The 23939-nt window shown below is 31.3% G+C and overlaps 1 protein-coding gene across 1 annotated transcript in view; it reads right to left on the minus strand.

The window, feature by feature from the left end:
- The window catches only part of LOC145688332 (U-Kazal-Dg21.2-like), a 34366-nt gene extending 10805 nt beyond the window's left edge, over positions 1-23561 (minus strand). The window contains exons 1-7 of the mRNA XM_081762425.1: positions 23430-23561; positions 14046-14198; positions 8367-8438; positions 6838-6975; positions 4532-4573; positions 2070-2213; positions 671-724 (exon numbers count right to left, since the gene is read on the minus strand). Coding sequence (XP_081618551.1) covers positions 671-724; positions 2070-2213; positions 4532-4573; positions 6838-6975; positions 8367-8438; positions 14046-14198; positions 23430-23457 — 631 coding nt within the window. The 5' untranslated portion in view covers positions 23458-23561. The remainder of the gene's footprint in view (positions 1-670; positions 725-2069; positions 2214-4531; positions 4574-6837; positions 6976-8366; positions 8439-14045; positions 14199-23429) is intronic.
- Positions 23562-23939: the final 378 nt, after the last annotated feature.

The raw sequence follows: 23939 nt of genomic DNA on the forward strand, positions 1-23939 counted from the left end.
TGAACAATGTTATATTTTGCGTACTCTTTCATGTAAATAGTTTTGTAAGAGCACGAATTTTCTGACAAAATCTACGTACATTAATAAAAGTTTTGCCATCTGTTTTCGACGTTCTTACACTTTTTCAACTTCAGAAAGACTCTTTAAAATGGCGCGCAGCCAAGAATATTTGATACTGAGCTGGTCATTTTCTGGTCATTTCCAGATGCTCTTCCTTCATTGAGGAAGACTGATTGATTATTAATATTGTTATTATTTCTTTTTTAATACGCGTAATATTAACACCAAGGGTTCGGTGTTATGGTTAACGCAGGTCAGGTATTTCCGATTTGACACGGAGCAAGTTTTAAATGGTGTTGAAAGATAGTGGTAATTTGGGGTCATTATTTCTTTTTTAATACATACATACTCGTAAATAAATGTAGACATAAATAAATGTGTAACGAAAGATCACAATGGTGTGTATTTGCTGCAATAGAAAATAGAATATATATATATATATATATATATATATATATATATATATATATATATATATATACGTATATGCGTGTGTAGGGGGTGTACGTGTAAAATGTAATAAATTTTCTAAATTATTTTTGTACATTGAAAGCCAGAGGACTGAGATATTGTATTTATTTTAATAAAATGTTTTAAAAAATACACTCACTGTTTTCATTATACTGGTTTCTTCTGCAAGGTCCTCCATATGAATACTCATATCCTGAAAACAAATAATGATTTAAATGTTAATTGAACTCAGAATTCAAAATATATTTTATTCTTTTATATTTTAAATCATTCCGCAAGAAGTCAAATTAATACACAATCATTTTATTTAATATATAGAAAGGTTATAATTTGACATGCGTTTTAAAGCTGCTATTCACGTGCATAAGGTAAATTTATTATAATGAAATATGTACTATTTTAATTTGTCATCTCATTTTTATGTAATTCGTATACGTATAATAAATATACAATACATAATAATATACAGTACTTGATCTAATTTCTTACTTAAGAATATCCATCATTCTAAAATTATTAAATTATCGGACAAAATAGAATTAAATGTAAAATACTGGCGCTAACAAGTTTCATTCAATCACTATGATTTGAATAATTTGAATTGTATGTTGTTTAATTTGGTTTATATTCTTATAATGTAATGAGTTCATCAGTACTGTTAACCATATAAATTAAATAATGACTAAAAGGGGTCTATCTGGTTCCAATGATGCGAACAGACTTTGGGGGAGATGGCTGAAATTCAGCTCGAATGTAGAAGAAACTATGTAGATTCTATATTCCAAAATCAAACTGTACTAAAATGGATGGAATATAATCAAAAAGCACGAAACATTAACATTAATGTCAATGGAAAATCAATGAAAAACAAATATTTCCTACACTTATCTAAAAAACCAAAAGAGGGAGATGGCTGCAAATAAGCTTAAATATAGAACAGACTATATAGATTCTACATTCAGAAAAGAAATTGTCGTAAAATGGTTGTAACACAGTAAAAAATCAAGAAACATGAACATTAAAGTCAATGGTCAATGAAAAGATTAAATCCTCTACTTATTTTAAAAACTATAATAAGGAGTTGGCTAATTAAAAGCTAATTGCAAAGACATAACGAAAAGCTTAAAAACGATGTATAGCACGTTGTAAGGTAAATAGTATGATGTAAGATAAATATGGATAGAACATTGTCAAAAGTCGAGTAAAATCAATAATAATGATAAAATATATGCATCTTCTTCTTCAAATTACTCAGGACACTCCACGCGGAGGTTAAGTGCTTGAAATATCTTACTTCTGAATTATGAGTCTCCAGACTCGATTCAGCACTCAACGTGACTTTTGATTTGATCACGTGACACAGTCTGGTGCTTGTGGCAAACCGGATAGTCCCTTTCTATTGATGTGTTGTCGAAGACAAGAAATTGACAAAACAATTAAATTCAAAAATATTGATTGTATATCATATAAAAGACAATAATAGTAGTTTATTTATCTAAACGTAACCAATATGAAAGAAAGTGCAAACAACATCTTACTTATATGTGGATTACATCTGTTGTGACAATCGAGTTCACATTTACTCCGGAATGTCTCGTAAACTCTTGATCTTTCAGCGCACACCTCTTCATCTCCTCTTTCAGGATCGCATGTGCAGTAACAAGGTTGTTGGTTAATTGAACCTGCAAGAGTAGTATTTACAGTAAGCTATTTAAAATAGCCAGAGAAAAAAATAATTTAGATGTTACAGAGAACAGTCAAAATCAAAATCGACTTCTGTGATTTCATTGTGTGATTTCACATGAACCACGGATAGCTTTTAAAAATCGATAATACCTAGGCATACATGAGTGAAATTTCTTCTGCGTTAAGAAAACAACATACGTGAGTCGTTCAATAGATAAGTTTTCCTAAGCTGTAAAATACTTAATTTTTGAGAAACGTTTGTAAATACACATGTATAAGTGGGTCCTTCCTCACCTCTTCATGTAATCCTCATTTAGACTCAGGCGTTTGTGTATCAGTTGCACCAATCTGTTCAAACCCTTTGAAAAAAATCAGGGCTCTGGTTATTTAGCAGTCTCCTCACATTCCGATTAACTTATTCATCACTGTTAACAGGAAACCAGGAGGCTTATGTGGAAATTGAACTCTTCTCCAGGGAAACGCACTTCGACTTAAGCGACCTACTCTCTTCTTCTTGACGATAACGCTCACCCCCACTCAACACTCAAACAAGGTACAAAGTTAAAGAATTAAGGTGGGAGCAGTTGCCCCACTGTGCATACAGTCTCAGTTTAGCGCCGAGTTACTTCCATATTTTTCCGGTGTTGAAGTCTGCATTGAAGGACGAACGTTTCGAAACAGTTGAAGAAATGAAGCGGAATATGAGGAGAATGCTAAATAGCCAGAGCCCTGATTTTTTGCAAAAGGTTTGGATAAATTGGTGCAGCGGTGAGACAAATCCCTGAATCTCAATGGGGATTATGTGGAGAGGTGAGGAAGGACCCACTTACACATTTATGAATAGTTTACAAATGTATCTTAAAAAGTATTTTTTACAGCGTAGGGAAACATATTGAGTGACCTACGTAAATTTCACCAAATATTACATTCAACTATAGGGAGGTAGAACTCAAAATTAGATATTAAAAGCTACTGGCTGCTGTGTTTGAAATTGGTATCGTAGAGTTTAAATTAATGTATTATCTTTTTGGGATGAATTATGAATTCGCGTTTATGATCTGCGAAGGAAAGAAATGTGATGATTTGTTTAGCATATTTAATTAATAGGATCGAGGGGTTTCTTGTTCGATCCCGATCAACGTGAGTTTGTAGTGGACATCGAGTTCATGAGTTTTCTGGGTGTTCTACAATTTCCATCTACATTTTCAGTCCACCAACTATATCATAATCATTAACTTCCATTAACCATACATCTCCCTTAGCCTAAACGGCATAATCGCTGGAAATAAAATTATAAATTTCATTTCATTTCAATTATAGTGTTATACTATTCTATTTTGATACATTAACTACCCACTGATATGTACTATAAATTCCTATAAAATAAATGGGTAAGATTCAACACAAGTTGAACGAATAGAAAATATTATGACGACTTCAGGAGTGAAGACAAACAAATCTATTAATGATATATCAAAGTAAAGTTGCATTTGCATTTTCCTTAATTAATTACAACCAGAAGTATTATTTTTCTCCTTAAAAATCCATATTTCTACTTTTCCTATCAATATTTGAACTTCATGGCTAATTTTGTACAAAATCTAAAGGCACAGAAAGTAACAAAATCACTAAAAGTATGATGTCCTAGTTCGATAAATAATCAAAACACAATCGAAGACATTTTACGCTTATCAATAGTATCTAACAGGAAGAGATCATAACAAGCGTATATATATGTAGTCATACTTCATGTGTATGTAATTTTTAAGGCACCTAAGGGACAAAACAAAAACCGGAAGCATATCTCTCTATATCCATTCTTTGATTTTATATTGTAAACTTGGTCCCCGATTCCATAAAGAGGAGGATGTGATGGCTCAATGCTACAACTCACATCTGCTAACCTTGAGACAGACTTTTGATCAAACTGTATATGTATATCACAAAAATAAAAATTTCCCTTTTCGAAATTTACTCCTCAATTAGATATTTTTCTGATCCTCAAATTTAAAGATTTTATTTCATGTACTGTAAAAATAAATGACGGAATACCAAATAATATTACAAATAAAGCTACAGCTTTCACAAAGCATTACATCATCCAATTGTGTTGAGTAGCAGAAAACCTCATACTCTATAAATCATAGTAAAAAAAGAGCAAATAGCTCTTATCTCATTATGCTCTTTCCCTTAATTAGTTACAAACAAATATGTTCGAACTTCTTAGAATTCTTTTGATGATCACAGCTACTTAGTATACTATATATCCATAATGGTATTTGGTAAATATTCATAACGTAATTATAGAACTTACCATTTTGACGCCTGCAGACACCTGGAGTTTGTCGGTCAAAGACTAAAGATTTAAATAGAAAACATATTAATTAGATTAATAAAATGATTATAACATTAAAATATAAATCATGAAATAAGTAAAACTACTTATGAATGAGTACGATAGGCCGAAAAAATGTATTCACATCATCTAAATTTGTCCAGGCAACACGTAGTACTATATAAAAGAATAACATTGAATTTCCTCAGAAGTTTGTAAAGTTGTTTTGTGTGATGTATCCAGAAAAAATGATTAGAATTGAATTAGAAATGTTAGTGTCTTGCAGAACTTATTTCTGTTTAAGAAAATAATAAAGCAGACCATTGTTCTAGAATAGTTTAGATTCAAGATGGCCAAGTATTCGTGTTTCCACTATATTAAATACATTAACAAATAAAACAATAAAAGGTATTATACTTTCTCAGGTATTCTGTAAAGTTTCTTGGAGAAATGTTTAGCCAGAAAAGTGGCTAAAATTGAACTAGATATGTAAGTACCCTGCCAAAATTTCTTTAAATTAAAAATATTTTGATACAAATTTAACGTAAATTGATCTCTAAGATGGTAAAGTGTCCTTGTCTGTATCATATTTAATTTTCTCCCATGCTGAAGTGAAGTTAATAAGAATAATAGTTAATAAGAATTATAGTTGTTTAATATTGAAAAATGATTGACTACTTTGATAAAATTGGATTTTGATCTTTGAAAGTGATTATTCGAGGCCAAGTGTCAAATTCAATTCAGAGCAGAGTTACCTTCATCGAACAAAATCCTAAGTAATACCAGTAGTTGGAATTTAACTTTAAACAGTAGGTTTCGTATCATATAGTACCAGTACTGAAAATAGACCTACTTCAATTAATCAAATCAACCAATTATTCAAAATTATGATTTACATATATCATCAGTTGATATACAGAACTAGTACTATGCGAAAGTTACCGTATGTGTTAAGTACTTGCTTAGAAGGGGCTCAGAAATTAAGATCTAGGAGGAACGTTCCTGATCTAAGCCTAAGATGGGTATTTGGATAAATAATGCTAGTTTAAGACAGTGGTTCCCAACGGTGTGTTGCGAAACTTTAGAATTTAGAAATCATGAAGCATTTGATATAGTCAAGGCATCCAGCGGCAGCAGCAATATTCAGTAGTACATAGAATACACTTACCTAAGTGTAGTCTTGCACTTTTATCATTTATATTATTATTAATAAAAATTAGATGTGGACGTTCCGTAAAGTGTGCCGTCAGTTAAAAAAAGCAGTGATTAATAATTTAGGACTGGTTCAGATCAAATATTTTGAAACAAATATAAGCAAAGTGCTTGACTATTCAGGGTTTGCAATAATTTATGTGTATTTATGTTACATGTATACCGAAGCTTCGGGTTAGAGATGTCATTGGCGTTTCTAACGTCAAAACTTGGATGTTGGATTAAGATAAGAAACAAGATAGTATAACAGTTTAATGTTGATTGGTTAGTTCATTTCGAGTTTAGTGTTCTTTCAGCACCTAGGCCATATGAGACGTAAACCCACAGCTGAAAGCAGGATCCAAAGCATATGAGCTTCCTTCGAGAATTAGACCCTGTCTTCCACACCAAAGACACGTAAGTTAATCATAAAGATAAGAGGGAGCTCAGTTAAATATTATCTATATTTTTGTTTAATAATTTAAATCCTATAGTTCATATTAGATTATTATCTAGTAACTTTAAAGCTAGATTTTACTTAACCTTAGTTTTCACATTAAAAAGAGAAATGTACCAACTGTCCTAACCTTTATTTGCAGCTCTTGACCCTAAATTACTGATAGTACGAGTAGCTACTGAACATGATGTAGCCAACATATAACAGCTCTTGAACTTAACTAGTGGTAAAAGTAGCTACCTATAACAGCTCATGAACTTAATCATCTGATAATAAGATTAGCTACTAAACGTGATGTAACCAACATGCAGCAGCTCTTGAACTTAAATAACTTATAGTAACTAGCTACGAAACGATACGTAGTTAACCTATAAGAATTCTTGAACTTACTATCTGAAAGTAAGAGTAGTTACAAAACGTAATGTAGCCAATATTTAACCACTCTTGAACTTGAATGATAGTAAGAGTAGCTGCACAATGGGATTAGCCAACATTTAACAGTTCTAGAACTTAAATAACTAAAAATAAGAATAACCATTAAACGTAATGTAGCTAACATTTAAATATATCTTATCTTACAAATTTGCCAATAAATAAAGTTTATTAAATAAAATATCGTAGCTTCAATGTGAATTACCTGGTCTATAGCATTGGTTATGACATCGAAGAAGGCAAGTATTATCAAATGTTCTTTCTTCTCCATTTGGAGCTAATCCACATACTGGGTGATACTCCATATCAGTTGGACAGGAACAATCACAGCGCCGATCATTATCTGAAACACGTATCAGGATGGTAAATAATCTTGATCTTATCCTCTGATTTTATTTAGGTGTAGCTTGTCTTCTATGAACCATTAGTATATATCTGTAACTTGGTTCTAAAAGGGCCAATGTCACTTTTTGGCAAAAATAAGATGTTCGTCAAATTTTAGCACCTATAAACGGATATTTTCTTGTGCAAGAAAAGCAAATATTAATATGAATGGTATATATTCCAAATTATTTCGCGTTGACATTTGCTCTTGTTGTACAAGAAAACATCCATTTATAGGTGTTAAAATTTGACGAACATCTCATTTTTGCCAAAAAGTGACATCGGCTCTTTCAGACCCAAGCTACAGATATACTGTATACTAATGGTTCATCAAAGGCAAGCTGGACCTAAATAAAATCAAAGGATAAGATCAGAATTATTTACCATAATGTTTATGAGTTCGATATAAAAGTACAAAACTATAGTTTCTTTTATTTTGATAATAAAGCTATTCTTTATTAATGTGATATTGTTGCATGCATACTCAAACGATAAATCATTCTCCTATATAATATATTGTTGCAAGCATTGAAACCAAAATATGCTTTAAGTATAATAATTAACATATATAGCTATATCGTCAGCCTATCTAAGAGATATGTGAAGTTAGCAACATGCAATTGAATTGTCCTAATAATCAGTTGAAAATACTGATCTAGTCTCAGTATAGGATAGCTCGGCTCGAAATTTAACATAGCAAGCCATTACTGTATTGCCTTTATATTCAGCTAAATAATGTTGATAAGACTTTCGAATAATTTTATGAAAATCCTAATAAAATATTAGAAAACTTTCAAATAATTGTACGAAAATCCTAATAAAATATTAGCTGCTGTACTTGGTGATTTTTGTCATTAGATGGCAAAAGAAAGCTAAATATTATGATTTGAGGTAGTTATTAACAGGGTCAGCATTAATGTTGAAGATAACATATCCTGCTATGATAGTCTAAAGCAGAATATCATACTAAATGATTTCAATAAAGAATAATTGTTGTTTGAACGTATTGATATTCAACACTTTCGGCCCATTCACTCATTGCCCTTTTTGGGAGTAACTTCTGCTAGGGGAATACAATGTTGCCGTACTACAAAACTGTATTCTGTTACGTGTACATCGTACATCGTAAATAAGATAGTAATCCCAAAATCAATTACTAAATAAGATGAAATAATACTAAATAGTTCATGTACTTACATCCTAAGATAAGATATTAAGCCCAAAATCGAATTTTGTGTCATGTAAGCACTAAACGGTCATCATCATATTATCTGTTGTGTTTCTTATAGGCAAACAAGGAAAAAATTCATTGGTTGAAATTAGCGTTTTTAATAAGTTATTTTAACTTACCATAACTGTACCGATCCCCGTTGTTATTTGGGCGGGAATCATTGCATCGATATCTACCTCGCAACACGTACTCTAAAGAAAGAAAAAGATATATATATATATATATATATATATATATATATATATATATATATATATATATATACTAATTTCTATTATAAATATATATTTACTACTATATAGATACTACTACTATAAAGATATATACTATAAGATACTACTATAAAGAATATATATATACTAATACTAATTTCTTATATACCAGGGTGAGTTGATAAGTTCTCAGCCTCACCAAGAAAACAAGTAGATAGGAAGCGAAACTTCGTGTTTTTATACAACATATTCCCCTTGCAGTGCAATGCACTTTTCACATCGCTGCTGCAGTGCTTGCAGGATAGACAAATGGAAGTCGGATGAATGCTCTGCAAACCAGGCCTCTGTTTGACAAATTACGTCATCGATGTCATTGAAATGCGTTCCCTTTAAAAAAAAAAAAAACATTTTCAGTTTAGGAAAGAGATAAAAGTCTGATGGAGCCAAATCAGGCGAATAAGGTGGATGTTCCTGTATTTGAAACCGTTCCAATTTTTGCAATCTCAGACGTGCCTTCTCTGAGAGTGCGTTCAAAAATTTCGCAATCCATTTTGCCGCGATTTTCCTCATACCCACGTCTTCATGGATAACTTTCCACATCCGTTCATAACTAATGCCCAATGTGTCGTCTATCTGTTTGAGAGGGATTCGGCGATTGTCGGAAATCATCCGGTGAATGGCGTCAATCATATCAGGAGAGGTCACTGAAATTGGTCTGCCACACCTTGAATCATCGTTCAGACCAAACTTCCCCCGTTTGAAGTTCGCTGCCCATTTCTTCACAGTGGCATACGATGGTGCCTTATCCTCCAATGTCGTGAAAAGGTCGTTGTGGATCTCCTGCGGCGAGAGTCTCTTTAGGAAGAGGCACTTGTTGAATGCACGGTGTTTAAATTTACTAATTTCTGGAACTTGGGCTGACATTCTCATTTTGAACTTGAAAAAAAAAACAAATTTAAAATTGGTTTAGTCAAACCAAATTTTGCACAGTACCTTCACAAATTATAAGCTTCATAAACGTTTATAAGTTTTATATCTAGCTTTGTTTGAACCTGGGTAGGCTGAGAACTTATCAACCTACCCTCGTATATATCTATGTAAGAAATTAGTATTAGTTGTAAAATATTATATTACGAAAAGATGAATAAGAATTTTTTTTCTATTTCATATTTCAGTTTTACACCAAAAATTTTTATTAGTTGCATTATCAAACCTTAATTCTAGTTTTTGATAGATAGATAGATAGATAGATAGATAGATAGATAGATAGATAGATAGATAGATAGATAGATAGATAGATAGATAGATAGATAGATAGATAGATAGATTGTTATGCCCCGCAACTGGCCATAACAGTATTATTGGTATTTTGTTTAGTTCTTCATTACTTATTGTTTGCGAAAATAGAGATTTGCTTATTCTTGCTAAAAAAAAAACAATTTAATAACATTTAGTACCTGTTTAATTTCGGTAAAGCTTGAACTTTATATTTAATTGTTAAATATGTTACCTTGTTCTATATCTGTACCGGAAAATCTGAATTATCATTGCTAATTATCAAATAGCGAAATGACTTTCTTTATTATAAGAAGAAGAAGAACATTTAAATTAGTATATTAAAAAAGTGAAAGTGATTTAATATGGACTTTAAAAACTCGGAATTTTGAAAACAAGTTGAGTTTATTCAAAAAGAATAGTTAAAAGCAAATATTGGATTTAGAACATATGATAAAGGTAATTAAATTCAATTGACTACAATCTGGTAGTAATTAGCAAATGCACACAGCTGTTATTTTTTTAGTCATAACTCATTGAAAATCAAACTTTGCAATGGAAGGCACAAACATAACCTCGATGTTTAGCTAGAAAGTTCTTTCTGGGGCTTAGGCCCTTCTTCGACATCATTATGCCGCGAAATAAGAGAAAATATATCTAATTTAATGAATTAATGATTAAAATATTTCAAAATTCCTGTATTCCATAACCAGTTTGGCAGAAACTTAACCTAAATGGAATTATGCCAGTGTTCCATTATACTATACCTGCGTACTAGTCGTAGTCATCAAGATCTATGATACTTCATTGGCACAGTATGCGAAGTAAACTTTATTAGTAATAATAATATTTAGAACAACATTCTACATAAGTTGTTTAAGTTGTGTATGTTCTAATAAATAAGCTTGATTTCATTGTGCAATTATGGTACTATGTATTGCTTATTTGCAACAGAAAAGGATGAAATATTGTTGGCAAGGTTTATTTTAGTCAAGATATAATAATAATGATAATAATATATTGATGATTAGATGAAATAATAATAATGTTATGACGAAATAATTTCGTAAGGAAATATAATGGCCTTCGCCAAAAGAAGTTAATCCGTTGTTGTTGTAGCAGAGCATATACCTAATCCAGCATAATGTAACATAAGTGGAAATAATTTCTATATATATGATATACTGGTGTTTACTACTTTCTCAAATAAATTTTGCTGAACGACTGTAGCCAAGAAATATTCTGAAGACTAAGTATGTCAAAGACTAAATAAGTCATGAGTAACTATCATAATCAAGTAAAAGTACAGTATATGGAAGAAACTTACTATACGGATTACAGTAAGAAATGAACACTGAGTGCATTCCAGCTATATTAACTTTAATTATTAACATTATGAATTGTGTATTATGTAGAACTTTGTTAATTCCGACAATTGATTTCTATGTACATGGATTTGAATGCTCAAGTTCCATAAAAGTGGTTACAGTAAAATCTGTCTTATTAGTCATTTTTATAATTTAAGAAATTAATTACTCGTTCCACATAATAAATTTTATATTAAGTGAGTCACGGTTGTTTGGCCCCGTGCAATGTGATTAAAGATCTTAGTCATTACCATTGTAGCCTCCTCACCGAATTTGGAACCTTCTGATAAGAAATTTCTACGTTCATTTATGTAGTGGCGACCCAGAGTATCTTACAAGAAGTAACATCATAGAACCGTCCGTTACAAGATAGATAGATAGATAGATAGATATGTGTGTGTAAGTTCTAATTATTTCTTCTTGAATCTACAAGGTGTAGTAACAGGATGTAAAACTGAACAAACAAGCCTCTCTGTACTGAATACTTTTACATCAAATTGCCATCTTTTTAATATAGACCAAAACACTAGGACAGGACAAGCCGAGATAATAATAATAACTGAGTTCACTTTACATTTATAGTTTCTAAGTACAAAAATGCTATTGTGAAACAACTATTTTTATTTAATAAGCTACGTAGAAACACAAGCATTTGAAAGTTTTAGGAGGCTAAAGTATTTCACAGAAGGCTCAATCCCCTAGGCCCCCTCTACACGGAGAAAAATGCATAATCCAATCGGCATGTAAATGCTGTTTTTACCGGGTTACGCGCGCCACCACATTAAGTAATGTAGTTTCATCTGTAGTACGATCTACACCACCGTCCAGCGAAAATTTTGTATTGTAGGACCACCATTTTAAATCTAGAATTAACGCCATACCAATTCCGACGGTGGTAACTTACGTATGTAATGTTGTTACCACCTTCCTACGACTGTCCCCTCTTGGTTCTTTCTAAATCTGTGACTCCCTACTTTACGAGAGTAATAAGAAGTCATATCATTCTGTGAGAAGGAAAGAGAGGAAAGATGTTTTTAACATGAAATCCAGACGCCGAACTCCAAACTTGGCATGGTGTTCCCACCTGCTGTACTTTCATACATGAAATTACATTACTTAAGGAGCGCACCCGCGTAAATACGTTGTAACCACACGAAAATCCTAGTCCTTTTTTTCTCAGTGTAGCTACGAACCAGCTTCAACATTATTGGAGCGTTGCTCAAAATCCATCATTCCTTGCCTACAGTACTATGTTCTAATTCAGTTCACTTTACTCCATCGATTCTACTTACTTAAGAGTCTACAGCATATTGTAACAGAAAAGAATCAGTTTTTATCAAAGGATTCAACTGCAGTGCTATTTGTTGTCTTTGATGTTCTTCACTGTCTTTAACTTATCCACTAAAATTTAAAAATCGGGGCAAATTTAGCAAAGAACCTTTAAGGAGCTTATTATTAACTGTAGACATAATTTATTGGAGCATTATTTTCTTGAAAGCTCGAAAACAATTTGGTAGATTTCCAAAAAAGTTTGCAAGTAAAAATTTTCAAAATCTGAAGATAAATACAAATATGCAGAAGTAAATTTCTTACGTCATCCTTTGATGACCATATTGAGTATGTAAGTATGTTACTAACGTAAACTTTGTAGAAAATGGTCATTTTTTGTTATTAACTAAGCAAATACTTGAACCCCATCTTAAAAAGTTGCTCTTTTGCGTAGCTATTGTATCGAAGGTATATTTGCTGCGTTTGATCATGTCGAAAGATATATCGAGGGATGAGTGAACCACATTTTTTTGATATTATATAACTACCATCTATTACATTATGATAAAATGTAAACAAAATTGAAAACAATTTGTAATGAAGTGTACACCATGCAATTGTGTAATTTAGAGAGTAACATAAAATAAATATGAAGTGATAAATATGACGTATTGTGAATATGTAGGTAAAACTACGAATTGAATTTTATTTATGCATTAATGCACTTATAACGAGATATTTTCTTCTATCCGCTATGCTTTAAGTAAAAGAACCAAACAATATATATATATATATATATATATATATATATATATATATATATATATATATATATATATATATATATATATAAAGAAACTATTCTTTAATCGAATAGATTGTTCGCATATTAATTTATTACCAATAATCAATAGAAGCGGACAGTAGAGAATGGATCAAGTAAATAAGAGATTACCAAGTCTGAATTATATTTTGCATTTATAAATAATTCTAAACATCAAATTTCAATAGAAATCGCATTTTTTAAAGGGAATTATTTATTACAAATATATTAAGATGCTCATTTCAGTTTTTTATAAACCAGAAAATGAATTTTAATATAAGTTAAAATTTTATAAAATTATAAAATCTTACTTTATACATTTACTATTACGTGGTGAAAATCCTGGTAAGACACTTCTCTTTTAAAGATCTAGTCGTAACTGTACATAAGATATGCCAATACTTCTGTTTGAAAAATCAAACAACCAAAAATTTACAAATTGGTTTGATTCAATACCTCCTATACGTAAGTCTGCAAGTATTGTAAGAAATGAGTTGTTAGATATATTTGAATATGACTGGACGGTTATATGTATACACTTACTCTTCGTTTCCTTTAACGTAAGTGGCAAAAGTGTGAAAAAGAAACAAAACTCAGAAATAAATCAAATAAGTTCTGAACTATAAGAAAAATAATCATATTTTATACAGACAAACCCATCTTGTGATATATAGAGTTGTGATAAATTTTAGTGGGTGCTTTTTAAGATTGATCTCCAACTTCAAACCTCGAAATTCATATCTTTTTATAAGTTGCATTGATGTGAAGCATAAAAGGATATTTTATCTTATGGAACACTTAAACTACAATCTACATTTCACGAGCAACTTGTTGTATTTGCTTATATCTTACGTGGACTGCTGCATCTGTTGTGTTTCAGAAGTTCACATTCATTCGGAAATGTTTTGCGAATTCCTCCAGATTCTCCGCAAACTGGTTCGTAGTTCTGTGAGCATGCGTAATCACATTGTGAGTTGTACGACTGGGTGTGTACGAACCCTAGTCCTGAAACGTGAATAAAAGTTATATTATATGAAATGTTTCTAAAACAGTAATATAATACATAGTAGGAAAAGATACAAAAGATTTCATTAAATACATAAGTAGCGGTTATTTACTAGAATTTGTTCTCACGATAGCTGAGATTTCTGATAGTATGACGTAAATCTCTTCCAAGGTGATGATATTAATGCTAGTGAGCAACTGCTTGATAGTTCGACAGTAACAATATAAGCACAGCATCAGTAATAATAAAAGATTTAATCAATGGTAGGCGGTGAGATTTCATTCTTGATTTTTCCGCTTTCGGAGCTGAGTCCTTAAAGCTAGTTCGAAAATATGGTGAATGACAACGCACTCAAATAATATCCATTACCATTTTTGTTTTTAACTTTCTTAATTGTTTTCCTAGAAAATTACTTTTATAACCACTATTCATTTATACGAATCTAAGTTTACTTTCCAATGTAAATGTTAAAGTACTTCTCAAACATGACACAAATGTTTATCTTTCCATTCCACAATTTAAATTGTTTAAGAACAAATTTGTGATTTTATCTACCATTTCCACTCTTCGAAGAGTACAAAATTGGGTTTTTCTATCTTTGAAACCATAAAATCATTCATTATTATATGCTTCATGATAACCCCTTAAAGCCAGCCCTTTTTGTATTTTACATGGACTATCTAGTTTTTGATTCCGAATATTTCCTCGTGATCAAATGGACAAGTTGGGAAGTATTTATTGTGTAATTTATTTGCGGAAAAGATAGTAGTTTGAAGGACAAAATACATTGGAGTTACCTTAATCACCACAGAATGAAACTGTCACAAACAATTACAATCAGAGTGCATATTAGGAGATATTTGCAGCAGTGGCATATCAATTGAGAACAACATATCCAGTATATCCAGCTATTCACATTTGCTCGTTATTATGAGATTTTTCACTTCTTTTTATATTAAATATTCTAGTATAGGTTACCACTAACATATTTTAGCACATTTCTTCTCCTACAATTTTGCAGATATTCGACGTTCAAAGTTAAATATTTTCAGCATCAGATACATTTTGTGTCTTGTCCTCCCCGCTGGTCTAGTGGATAACGCGCTCGTCTTTGGTGCGCGGAGATCTCTAGTTCGATTCCCGGTAGGAGAGCATTCGAATGTATTAGGGCAATTTGATTTTCGCCTTATATTATAGGTCCGTATCTCACATAACCTCAGATGAAAAGGGGCGCTAAATTATTATTAAAATTTTTGTGTCCTGCATGAGATCTATCTTCTATCTCTTAAACAGAAGAGCCAATAAACCTTGATATACAATAAGAAGGGCCACGCACGTGAAGATTCAATTTCGTCCGGTAGATGTCAACCACTGGAAGATGTTTGCTTTCATCTAACGGCACGATCTGTAACTTCTACTACCTTCGTTTAAATAGCAGAAAATGAAAGATGGGTAACCCATTGAAGTCACCGTTCCAGCTATCTTGACAAAAAGAAATAGTTCAAAAATTTTCTTTCGTCCAAGAGATATCGTGCAGAGAATGAAATGAAATGAAATCTTTAAGTTTTACGTCCCATGATTATGCCGGTTAGGCTAAAGGAGACGGTGATGTTGAGCGATGAATGAAATGGTGGAATGAAGAAAGTGGGAGGAAACGGGAGAACCCCGAGAAAACCCACGCACATGGTGTTTGTCCACCACAAAGTTAACTTGGATATCGTGCAGAGTAGGTCTTAACGAACGCATGTAAAGTCACCGTCACCCGTTAAAATTTCAAAGGGATTGATTTCATTGATAAACTCGGCCGAGATAGTAGCTCTAGCTATTTATTGAAAAAAAAAGAATTTAAAAATTCGCTTTCGTCCAGGAGTTATCATGTGGAATAACGGACGGACGTACTAACATTACAATATTATAGGTTCCAGGGAGAACTTCTGGTATTCCTGCTTCCACGAAGTTGGTACTCTGACTAATGGCTATCATACACCAAACCAATCCATTATTTTTTTTTCAAAAGTGCTTCCATTCCCAAAAACTTGAGTGGGCTTTAGAAAGTGTATCCTTCTCTCTAGCCAAGGATATATATATTGTGATTTGGAAGGATCGTGAGATCAACAGGAAGGACCCAACCTCCGTGAAAGTGGACGACCAACTGTAACAGTCCCTTTCATTTTTTTTAAATCTTCCGTAGACGGTTACGCTGCTACTTCGGAAGCGGTTGTGTTTTTTGCTATATTTGGAATGTATATGTTATTTTTGTGGTATATTTACTATACTATAATAATATGATAATTAAAGTATAAAATAAATAAAGTAATAAAATCAAAAATTAGAAAAAAAAGAAAAATGTATGTTAACTTCTGTATAAGACATTCAAGCAGCATATATAATTCGTTTAGATTGAAATTAGTAATTGATTTCAATTTTTTGCATTTCGAGTTCATAGACCATGGCTCTGACATATACTCAAAAATCAAGTATTGCCGCAATACAAGGAACGTCATTTATGGGAAGACAAATGGATATATATTCCCATAAGTTTGATATATGCTATTGATTAATGTAATAGTTATCACGAAATTTATCTAGCTCTTGTGACCCTGGATTCCTGACTTATTAGAGGCCATGGTCTAGGGTTACATAGGACCGGACCATCCCCTCTATTTTTGATATGGCCCTCAATATTTAGCAGGGGAGCACACGACCGACCATTTCTTAAATTTGGGAAATTAGTAAAAGTAAATATTTGGTAGGATAGTAGGCATAGGGCCAATGTATGTAGCTACTTCTGAAGTGTAGGAAACCTATTTCATTACCGTATATGGATAAAAATTGCCAAAATTTCAAATTTGAGATATTTTTGTCCAATAAAACAGTGATAGCAATCGTTGTGTCACAAAGTTCCATAGGATGTGTCGCGAAATTTTAGAATTTAAAAATCATGAACCATTAAATAATTTTATCGAATTATTGTTTACGCTTAAATAACATTTAAGTAATTTTCTTTGTCTCCCTAGTGTGTAGTAGTCTAACAAACAAGTTTGTCGCCTTATTTAATTCATTGTTTTCCAAATTATGACTCATTTCAGCATGTTATATAGATTACTCTAAACATAATTACCTTTGTAGTAATTACTCAATCACAAATTTCAGTAAAACACCTTCATAATTCATATAATAGTAGTAACAGTAGCAATATCAATATTAGATGTAGTAATAAAGATAATTTTGAGGTATAACAGTAAAATATTTTAAGCATATAGATACATTTCTATGAATAAATGTATCTCCTAAGAATATATGAATGTAATATACTATTTTTAACAATTGTTGCACAAGAATATACTATTCTTATTTTCAATACATATATTTTATAAGATGACTATATTATAGGTGTTATTTCTAACACGTTTCTACAATCTGAAAAAAAAATAGTAATTAAATAATTTTTTATGTGATATTGATTCTTATTTATTATTTTAAAAAAGTAGACCTACATGTCCTTGGTTGCATATTACATTTCTAATTATTGAATATTACATTATTAAAATACATTTCTAAAGTCCTTTCCCTATCCGAGAGTAACATTTAAATACAGATCAGTTAAGTTGGACAAGTAGAAATAATTAATAACTGTAATACCAAAAATCACTCCACTGTTCCTCCGACTGATTACATAATTGTCTAAATAATTGATTAAAATCAATTTTGAGACTGTCTGTACCAGTTATAATCTCTAACTGCAACAATAATACCCTATATTACGTAGAATCGTTACTTTATAGAAACTTCTAGTGTTACACTGTTATAATTTATATTATTATTAACAAAACTCAAACAAGCATGTCAAGATGTCGGCGTTCAATAAATTGTATCATCAGTCAAAAAAGATTGGGAATCGTAGCTTTAAGATGAGGTTTTATCATGGCATATGGCCCTATGGATGAGTACATGCCTTTATTCTCGTTCTTTGGGACTGTTACATTGACCCACACCTTAAATTTAGGAATTGTCAATAAATAAAAATTGGTAAATATTGTATAAGACTAAGGTATATACTTCAATAAATTTGAATAGTTCACCTTATCCACTTCCAGGGAAAATACATAAAATATACTTAATCAATACGTTTCACCACGCAGGCGGTTTTAATTTATATTAATTCATTTTCTTTCATAAGAGGTGGTACCGTGGTATATTCCTCTCAAATTTCGACAGGGATACAGTGGCTCATCCCTTAAATTTGGGAATTCTACAAAAAATAAAAATTGATAATTGTTCTATATGATTACGGTATATACCTCTGTAAATTATGGTGATCCATCTTATTCCCTTCAATGGGTAAAACTTGCCAAAAATAGTACTTAGAAGAGATATATTATTGTTCACTAATTAATTTGGAACTATATTATAGTTTATGACTGAAAATTAGGTGACTGAAAGATATTAGGGTTACATACTTCTGTCAAATTGGAAGTCCCTAAAATTTCCAAATAATATTTGGAAAAGGTACGTTATGATTCCTCTTTAATTTGGGAACTGTATTAAAAGGTGTACTTCTGATTCATTCATTAATATGGGAATTACATTATAGCTTATGGTATGACACATTGGATGTTAATTTTATGTATGGGTAACCAATCAGATTTCACCAAAGATAATTTGCAGCAATGGCCTTAGACTATAAAACATCTCTAAAAACCTAAGGTTCAACACGTGAAAATTATTATACATTAATCGGTTTTAAGAATTACCAGTACTGCTGTCAGTTTCCAAGTCATAACTTTGGAAAGTAGACCAATCAAGGATAGTACTGTCAATAGTTTAAAGTATAAATAATGTTCAACAGATTACAAGAACATATCAAGGATATGTATAATATTTAAATTCATAACATTGTTATATTTTAACTTTACATACATTAAATATATGGAAGTGACCCCAGATCACATGTAACAGATTACAAGAGCAAGATTAGGCTCTGTACTATGTTTCAAACCTTCAGATGAACAATTTAAATTCATAATATGTTATAAGATCTATTGAATAATATGCAGCGTCAGAGTACTTTTCTATTAAAACAATAATGTAATATATGTCAAAGTATCATTATTAAATGCTAAATATTAATATAGTCGTGAAATTACTAACAGATTCATATCTCACAAATTTGGTTCTTAAATTTGAGAAGGAGTACGATTGCTCAGAGCACGATAAACTTGGTGTACATCCCATAAAACATCATCTAAAGTAATTTCAACCGTATCTTCTAAAAATCTAACTACCAAACTGATTCCTGAATTTTGGGATCGGTGACTTCGATCAGGTCTCTAATTTTCAGATACACTTAGAAAATTGTGCATTCAACTAAGACGTATAAAGCCAAGAAACGTAGTAATAAAATTTCAACCGTCATTTCAGATTTTTCTTGGGAGTAAGATCCCGATGTCAGTAGATTTTCACATTTTTCTTTGATTTATTATTATTATTATTATTATTATTATTATTATTATTATTATTATTATTATTATTATTATTATTATTATTATTATTATTATATTGATTAAAATGTATATAAATCTCAAACTTAGTGGAGCAAATGTCCCTTGGAGTCCAAATGACTCCCCTGACTAAAATTATAGCTACCAAAGTTATTTCGATGATTTTGCGAGTGGTAACTTGGATCTGGAACATGTGACACGCTTAACTTTTCAAATACATAAGGGTACCTCATAAGACTTTAAAATCAAGATTACGACTTCAAAACCAAGAATACGACTTCTAAAATTAACATAGCTACATAATTTGCTTCCTAAACTTTGAAAGAAGTGCCTTAGCCCAAAACCATAGCCAAGATGAATTTAATGCAACTGTTAGATTAAGTCATAAAAACATCTCAGATAATTTCTATTAAGAAAAGTACATACTAAGAGTATATCTGCCACATTTGGATCCTAGATTTTGGGAAAGACTCCATGGATTAATTTTCAAATACATTCGTAAACCTATGCATTTGCATCACACAAAGTACCATGCACTTAATTATTGTAACACAATGGCTAAACGCAATTGTACGTATTGATAACATGCCTAGAGAGTCATTAAATATTGGTTCCCTTTCTTTTGGAAAAGGTAACTTAGTACAGGTATATATTGTGAACACTTAACTTTCAAATACATCTAACAATCTATATATTAACATCATCAAAAGTGCCTTCTATGTACTATGTAAACGTACTAAAAACTGATGCCGGAATTAATGACAAAATAGAAATCTCAAAATGCCTGGCAATTTGCGAAATAAAAACACAAAAATGTTTTAAGCATTTTGGCCACTGAATAGTCAGCAATCTTGTTAAAAGCTGTGCAATTGCCGTACCATTTACATTTTCTGAAACTTCTAATAGAATCAAATCCATGTCTTCCATAGTTTCAATTATATTAGTAATGAAACGGCCTAGAATATCAATAAGTTAATTAAGTTAATAAGTTAATAATAAGTTAATAAGGCAGTGAAGAAAGGAAGAGGAAGTATTATATATGGCGAGCTTAGTGCGCAAGGGAATCAAGTCTACCTTTTGGTAATTTTGGAGATATTTAATCTGTGAGTTCTCTATCTGAAACTTCTTTCAGAGCTTGAAGATTCATGTGAAGGAGTAAATAACTCCTGTAAAGTATATATATAAAAAGTTAACTTTTCCATGTACTTACAGCGTACTGGTTTTTTTTCTTCTTTTTTTTTCTCATTCTCTTGGTACTTGGACTTGATTTCCTCTAAGCGTCTATATATCTTATTTGGAAACTTCATTATTTTTCTACTGTTTATTCTACTGCCAATATAAACTTAGAAAAATACTGTGAAGAGAATTAACGAATATGACTAGATTCTGATCATCGAAACCGCTTTGCTAAATCTACGGAAATCATCTAATACCAATCCATCATTGCAAGTTATGAAAATCACGAAAGATACCCTTCCCATTTCTAATTCAAGTTTAAAGAGTCAAACTTTGATTTAGTTAAATATGTACCTAGTTAACATGATTTCATCAGCTAACACTGTGATAATACCTTCTTCTTAAGAAATCAATTATTTCCAATCTAATTTTGATCAAAAAAGCACATGAAGCATGGTATAAAGAAACCCCATTAGCAGAAATTAAAATCCAACTATGTCCTCAGGCGACGTAAACTATCCTCTCGTATCATTTGAAGATTAAGATAACACAAATGCAGTAGAAGCAATCTTTCCTATGTACTGCTATCTTCAGTAAATAATGTAGGGTTTACGATATAACTAACACTAGAATTATTTTACTTGTATTATATTTATATAGTAATTTATAAGATTAGAAATGAGAACTAAAGTATGCTAATTTTTTCAGTATTTTGAAGAATTAGAAAGTTGATGGGGTCATTAATAGGATTGTTAACATTTTTTTGACACACCGACATACTTTATTCTAAATGTTTTTAAAATCACGTAATAATAGTGTGTGTTTCTTATTCATTCAATACAATTACTTTGACTTCACGGATTATGAAATCCTTAAACGTCACAATCTGTCAGTCTGTACGTTAGATTACTTCCTAATAATAAACAAACACGTTAATAGGTAAAACTATTTACGCTATCGTTTCTAAATCAACGTAGTGTTATGTGTAAGTGAAGTCCTGAATAGTGGCATGAATATGATATGGAATGTGGGATAATTGCTGGAAAAACTTTATAAAAAGGTTAAATGTAAACAAATAGAGCTTTTAATTAAATACGATTTTAATGTATAGTGTACAGCGGGTCAGAGGCTCGGGCGGAAAATAAGTCATTGTTAAACGATATATATGCTAATGACCTTGAAAAATTTCAAATATACCAAATTGTGGTCCTCAAAGTCTGATCTTGTAGTTCTCTTACATTGAACATCAACTTGAAAATAATAAAGGGAGAGGGAGAATGAAATTCAAGCGAATTGTGTATTACACACTAATATAGTTCAGAATCTCAAACAAGTATAGATTATTTTACTTAATGTCCTAAAATTATACAAATTCTAATGCATTATTACAAAATATTATACCTACGTATCCTCCAATCATTCTGTTAATAGGGCCTACTTATGTAAACTTAAGGAAATGTAATTTTAAAAATATAAGCAGTGTCGCTCCACAAGACGAGGCATTTCTCTTTGAACTCCCAAGAGACTAAGTGGTTAGTGTACGCACCTTTGACATAGGAGACCGGGGTTCGATTCCTAGAGAGAGCTCATGTGTTTCGGATTCCACGTTAAGCTATAGGTCCACTGATTGCTATACTTCTATATAGCTGCTACAGTGAGACTTGAAACTATAAGCTATATAGTCTCATACAGCTTTGCTGCTAAAGTGGGATACTTAAGTTAAAATCAAATTTAAAAAAATCAACGAGAAATTTCTCGACTCGTTTTGAAAGATACGAGACGAGAAGTACCTTTATTTAAATCCAAGAAGCATTACATTTTTTGACTCGTATTCAAAACACGAATCGAGACAAGATGAGGCAAGAAATTTATCGAGCTTCGCAGGTAACACTAGTTCACTCAAATTTCAGATTTCAAACACTGTTTAAATGTTACATGATTCATAATATAAAACTATAAATTTAATAAAGTTATTGTAAATACAAAGAAACAGCATTTATAAACACAATATACTGAAAAAATATTGTTTTAAAATCTTGATACATCACACCCCTTCGTGGGCCTCTCGTGACGGGGAAGGATTCTAATAACTTCTATAGGGAATCAAGAAAAAATCAGCCCATAAATTTTGTACATAACTTCGCAAAACAAGAGAAGAGAAATTTCGAAAAAAGACAGGATTTCCTGAGAATCGGGTCAAGACGAAACTTTTACCAAATTTACGAGACAAACTTCTACAAAAAACTTTATTCTCATCTTGTCTCGTCTCATAAGCAACACTGGTACTAACATACAATCAAAACACATACAAACAAAATTGCCTTCGAAGGGAACTAATAGGGTGGTCTGTAGAACATTTTCATTAACAAAAGTGCCCTCATTTCTAAAATGCTCGAGAAACACTACAAAGCCCACAAATCTAAAAATTTCATCAGCTCCTTTAAATGTCCTTTGTGTTGTTTCCTAAGTTATAATTATTTAATGGTTAGGTATCTTAAATATGTTCTTCGCATTACCGAAATAACATCTATATATACATTTTTTAATACTTACCTAACATCAAAATAAAACTAATCAGCATATCTTATACCAAGTAACAAACGTCCAAATACTAAGTACACTATGAAAGAAACTAACGTTTCGGCAGTTTAACATCCAGGTTGTCTCTCTCTCTCTGAGAAAAAGATACGCATCAGTCATACTTAAAACAAAAACTAGCATTGCATGACCTACGGGAAAAAAGTAACGAAAAATAGCGTTGATGACTTCCTGCGTGTAATAATAGCACGTTTATGAGGATTATTTTCCATTATGTTTCTCTTTTTTCTGAAGTCATTGATGACGTAAATAGGTACTACTTTACAACAACCCTTAAAAAGTATTTTATGTCAGATGGATAATAATGGCAATAACAGGTTTGTAGTTAGCGCTTAGTCGAAAGTTGCTTAGCTGCTTAACCAGAACTTGTATTAAATCTTTAAAAAAAAAAAAATGCATTCTTCCACATCAGAGAGGAGAGGAGATTAATTGTTAAGAGTTATACGGTAGATAAGTGGTTAAAAT

This window comes from Thermobia domestica, chromosome 1 (genome assembly GCF_964235325.1).
Source record: "Thermobia domestica chromosome 1, izTheDome1.hap1.1, whole genome shotgun sequence".
NCBI classification, from domain to species: domain Eukaryota; kingdom Metazoa; phylum Arthropoda; class Insecta; order Zygentoma; family Lepismatidae; genus Thermobia; species Thermobia domestica.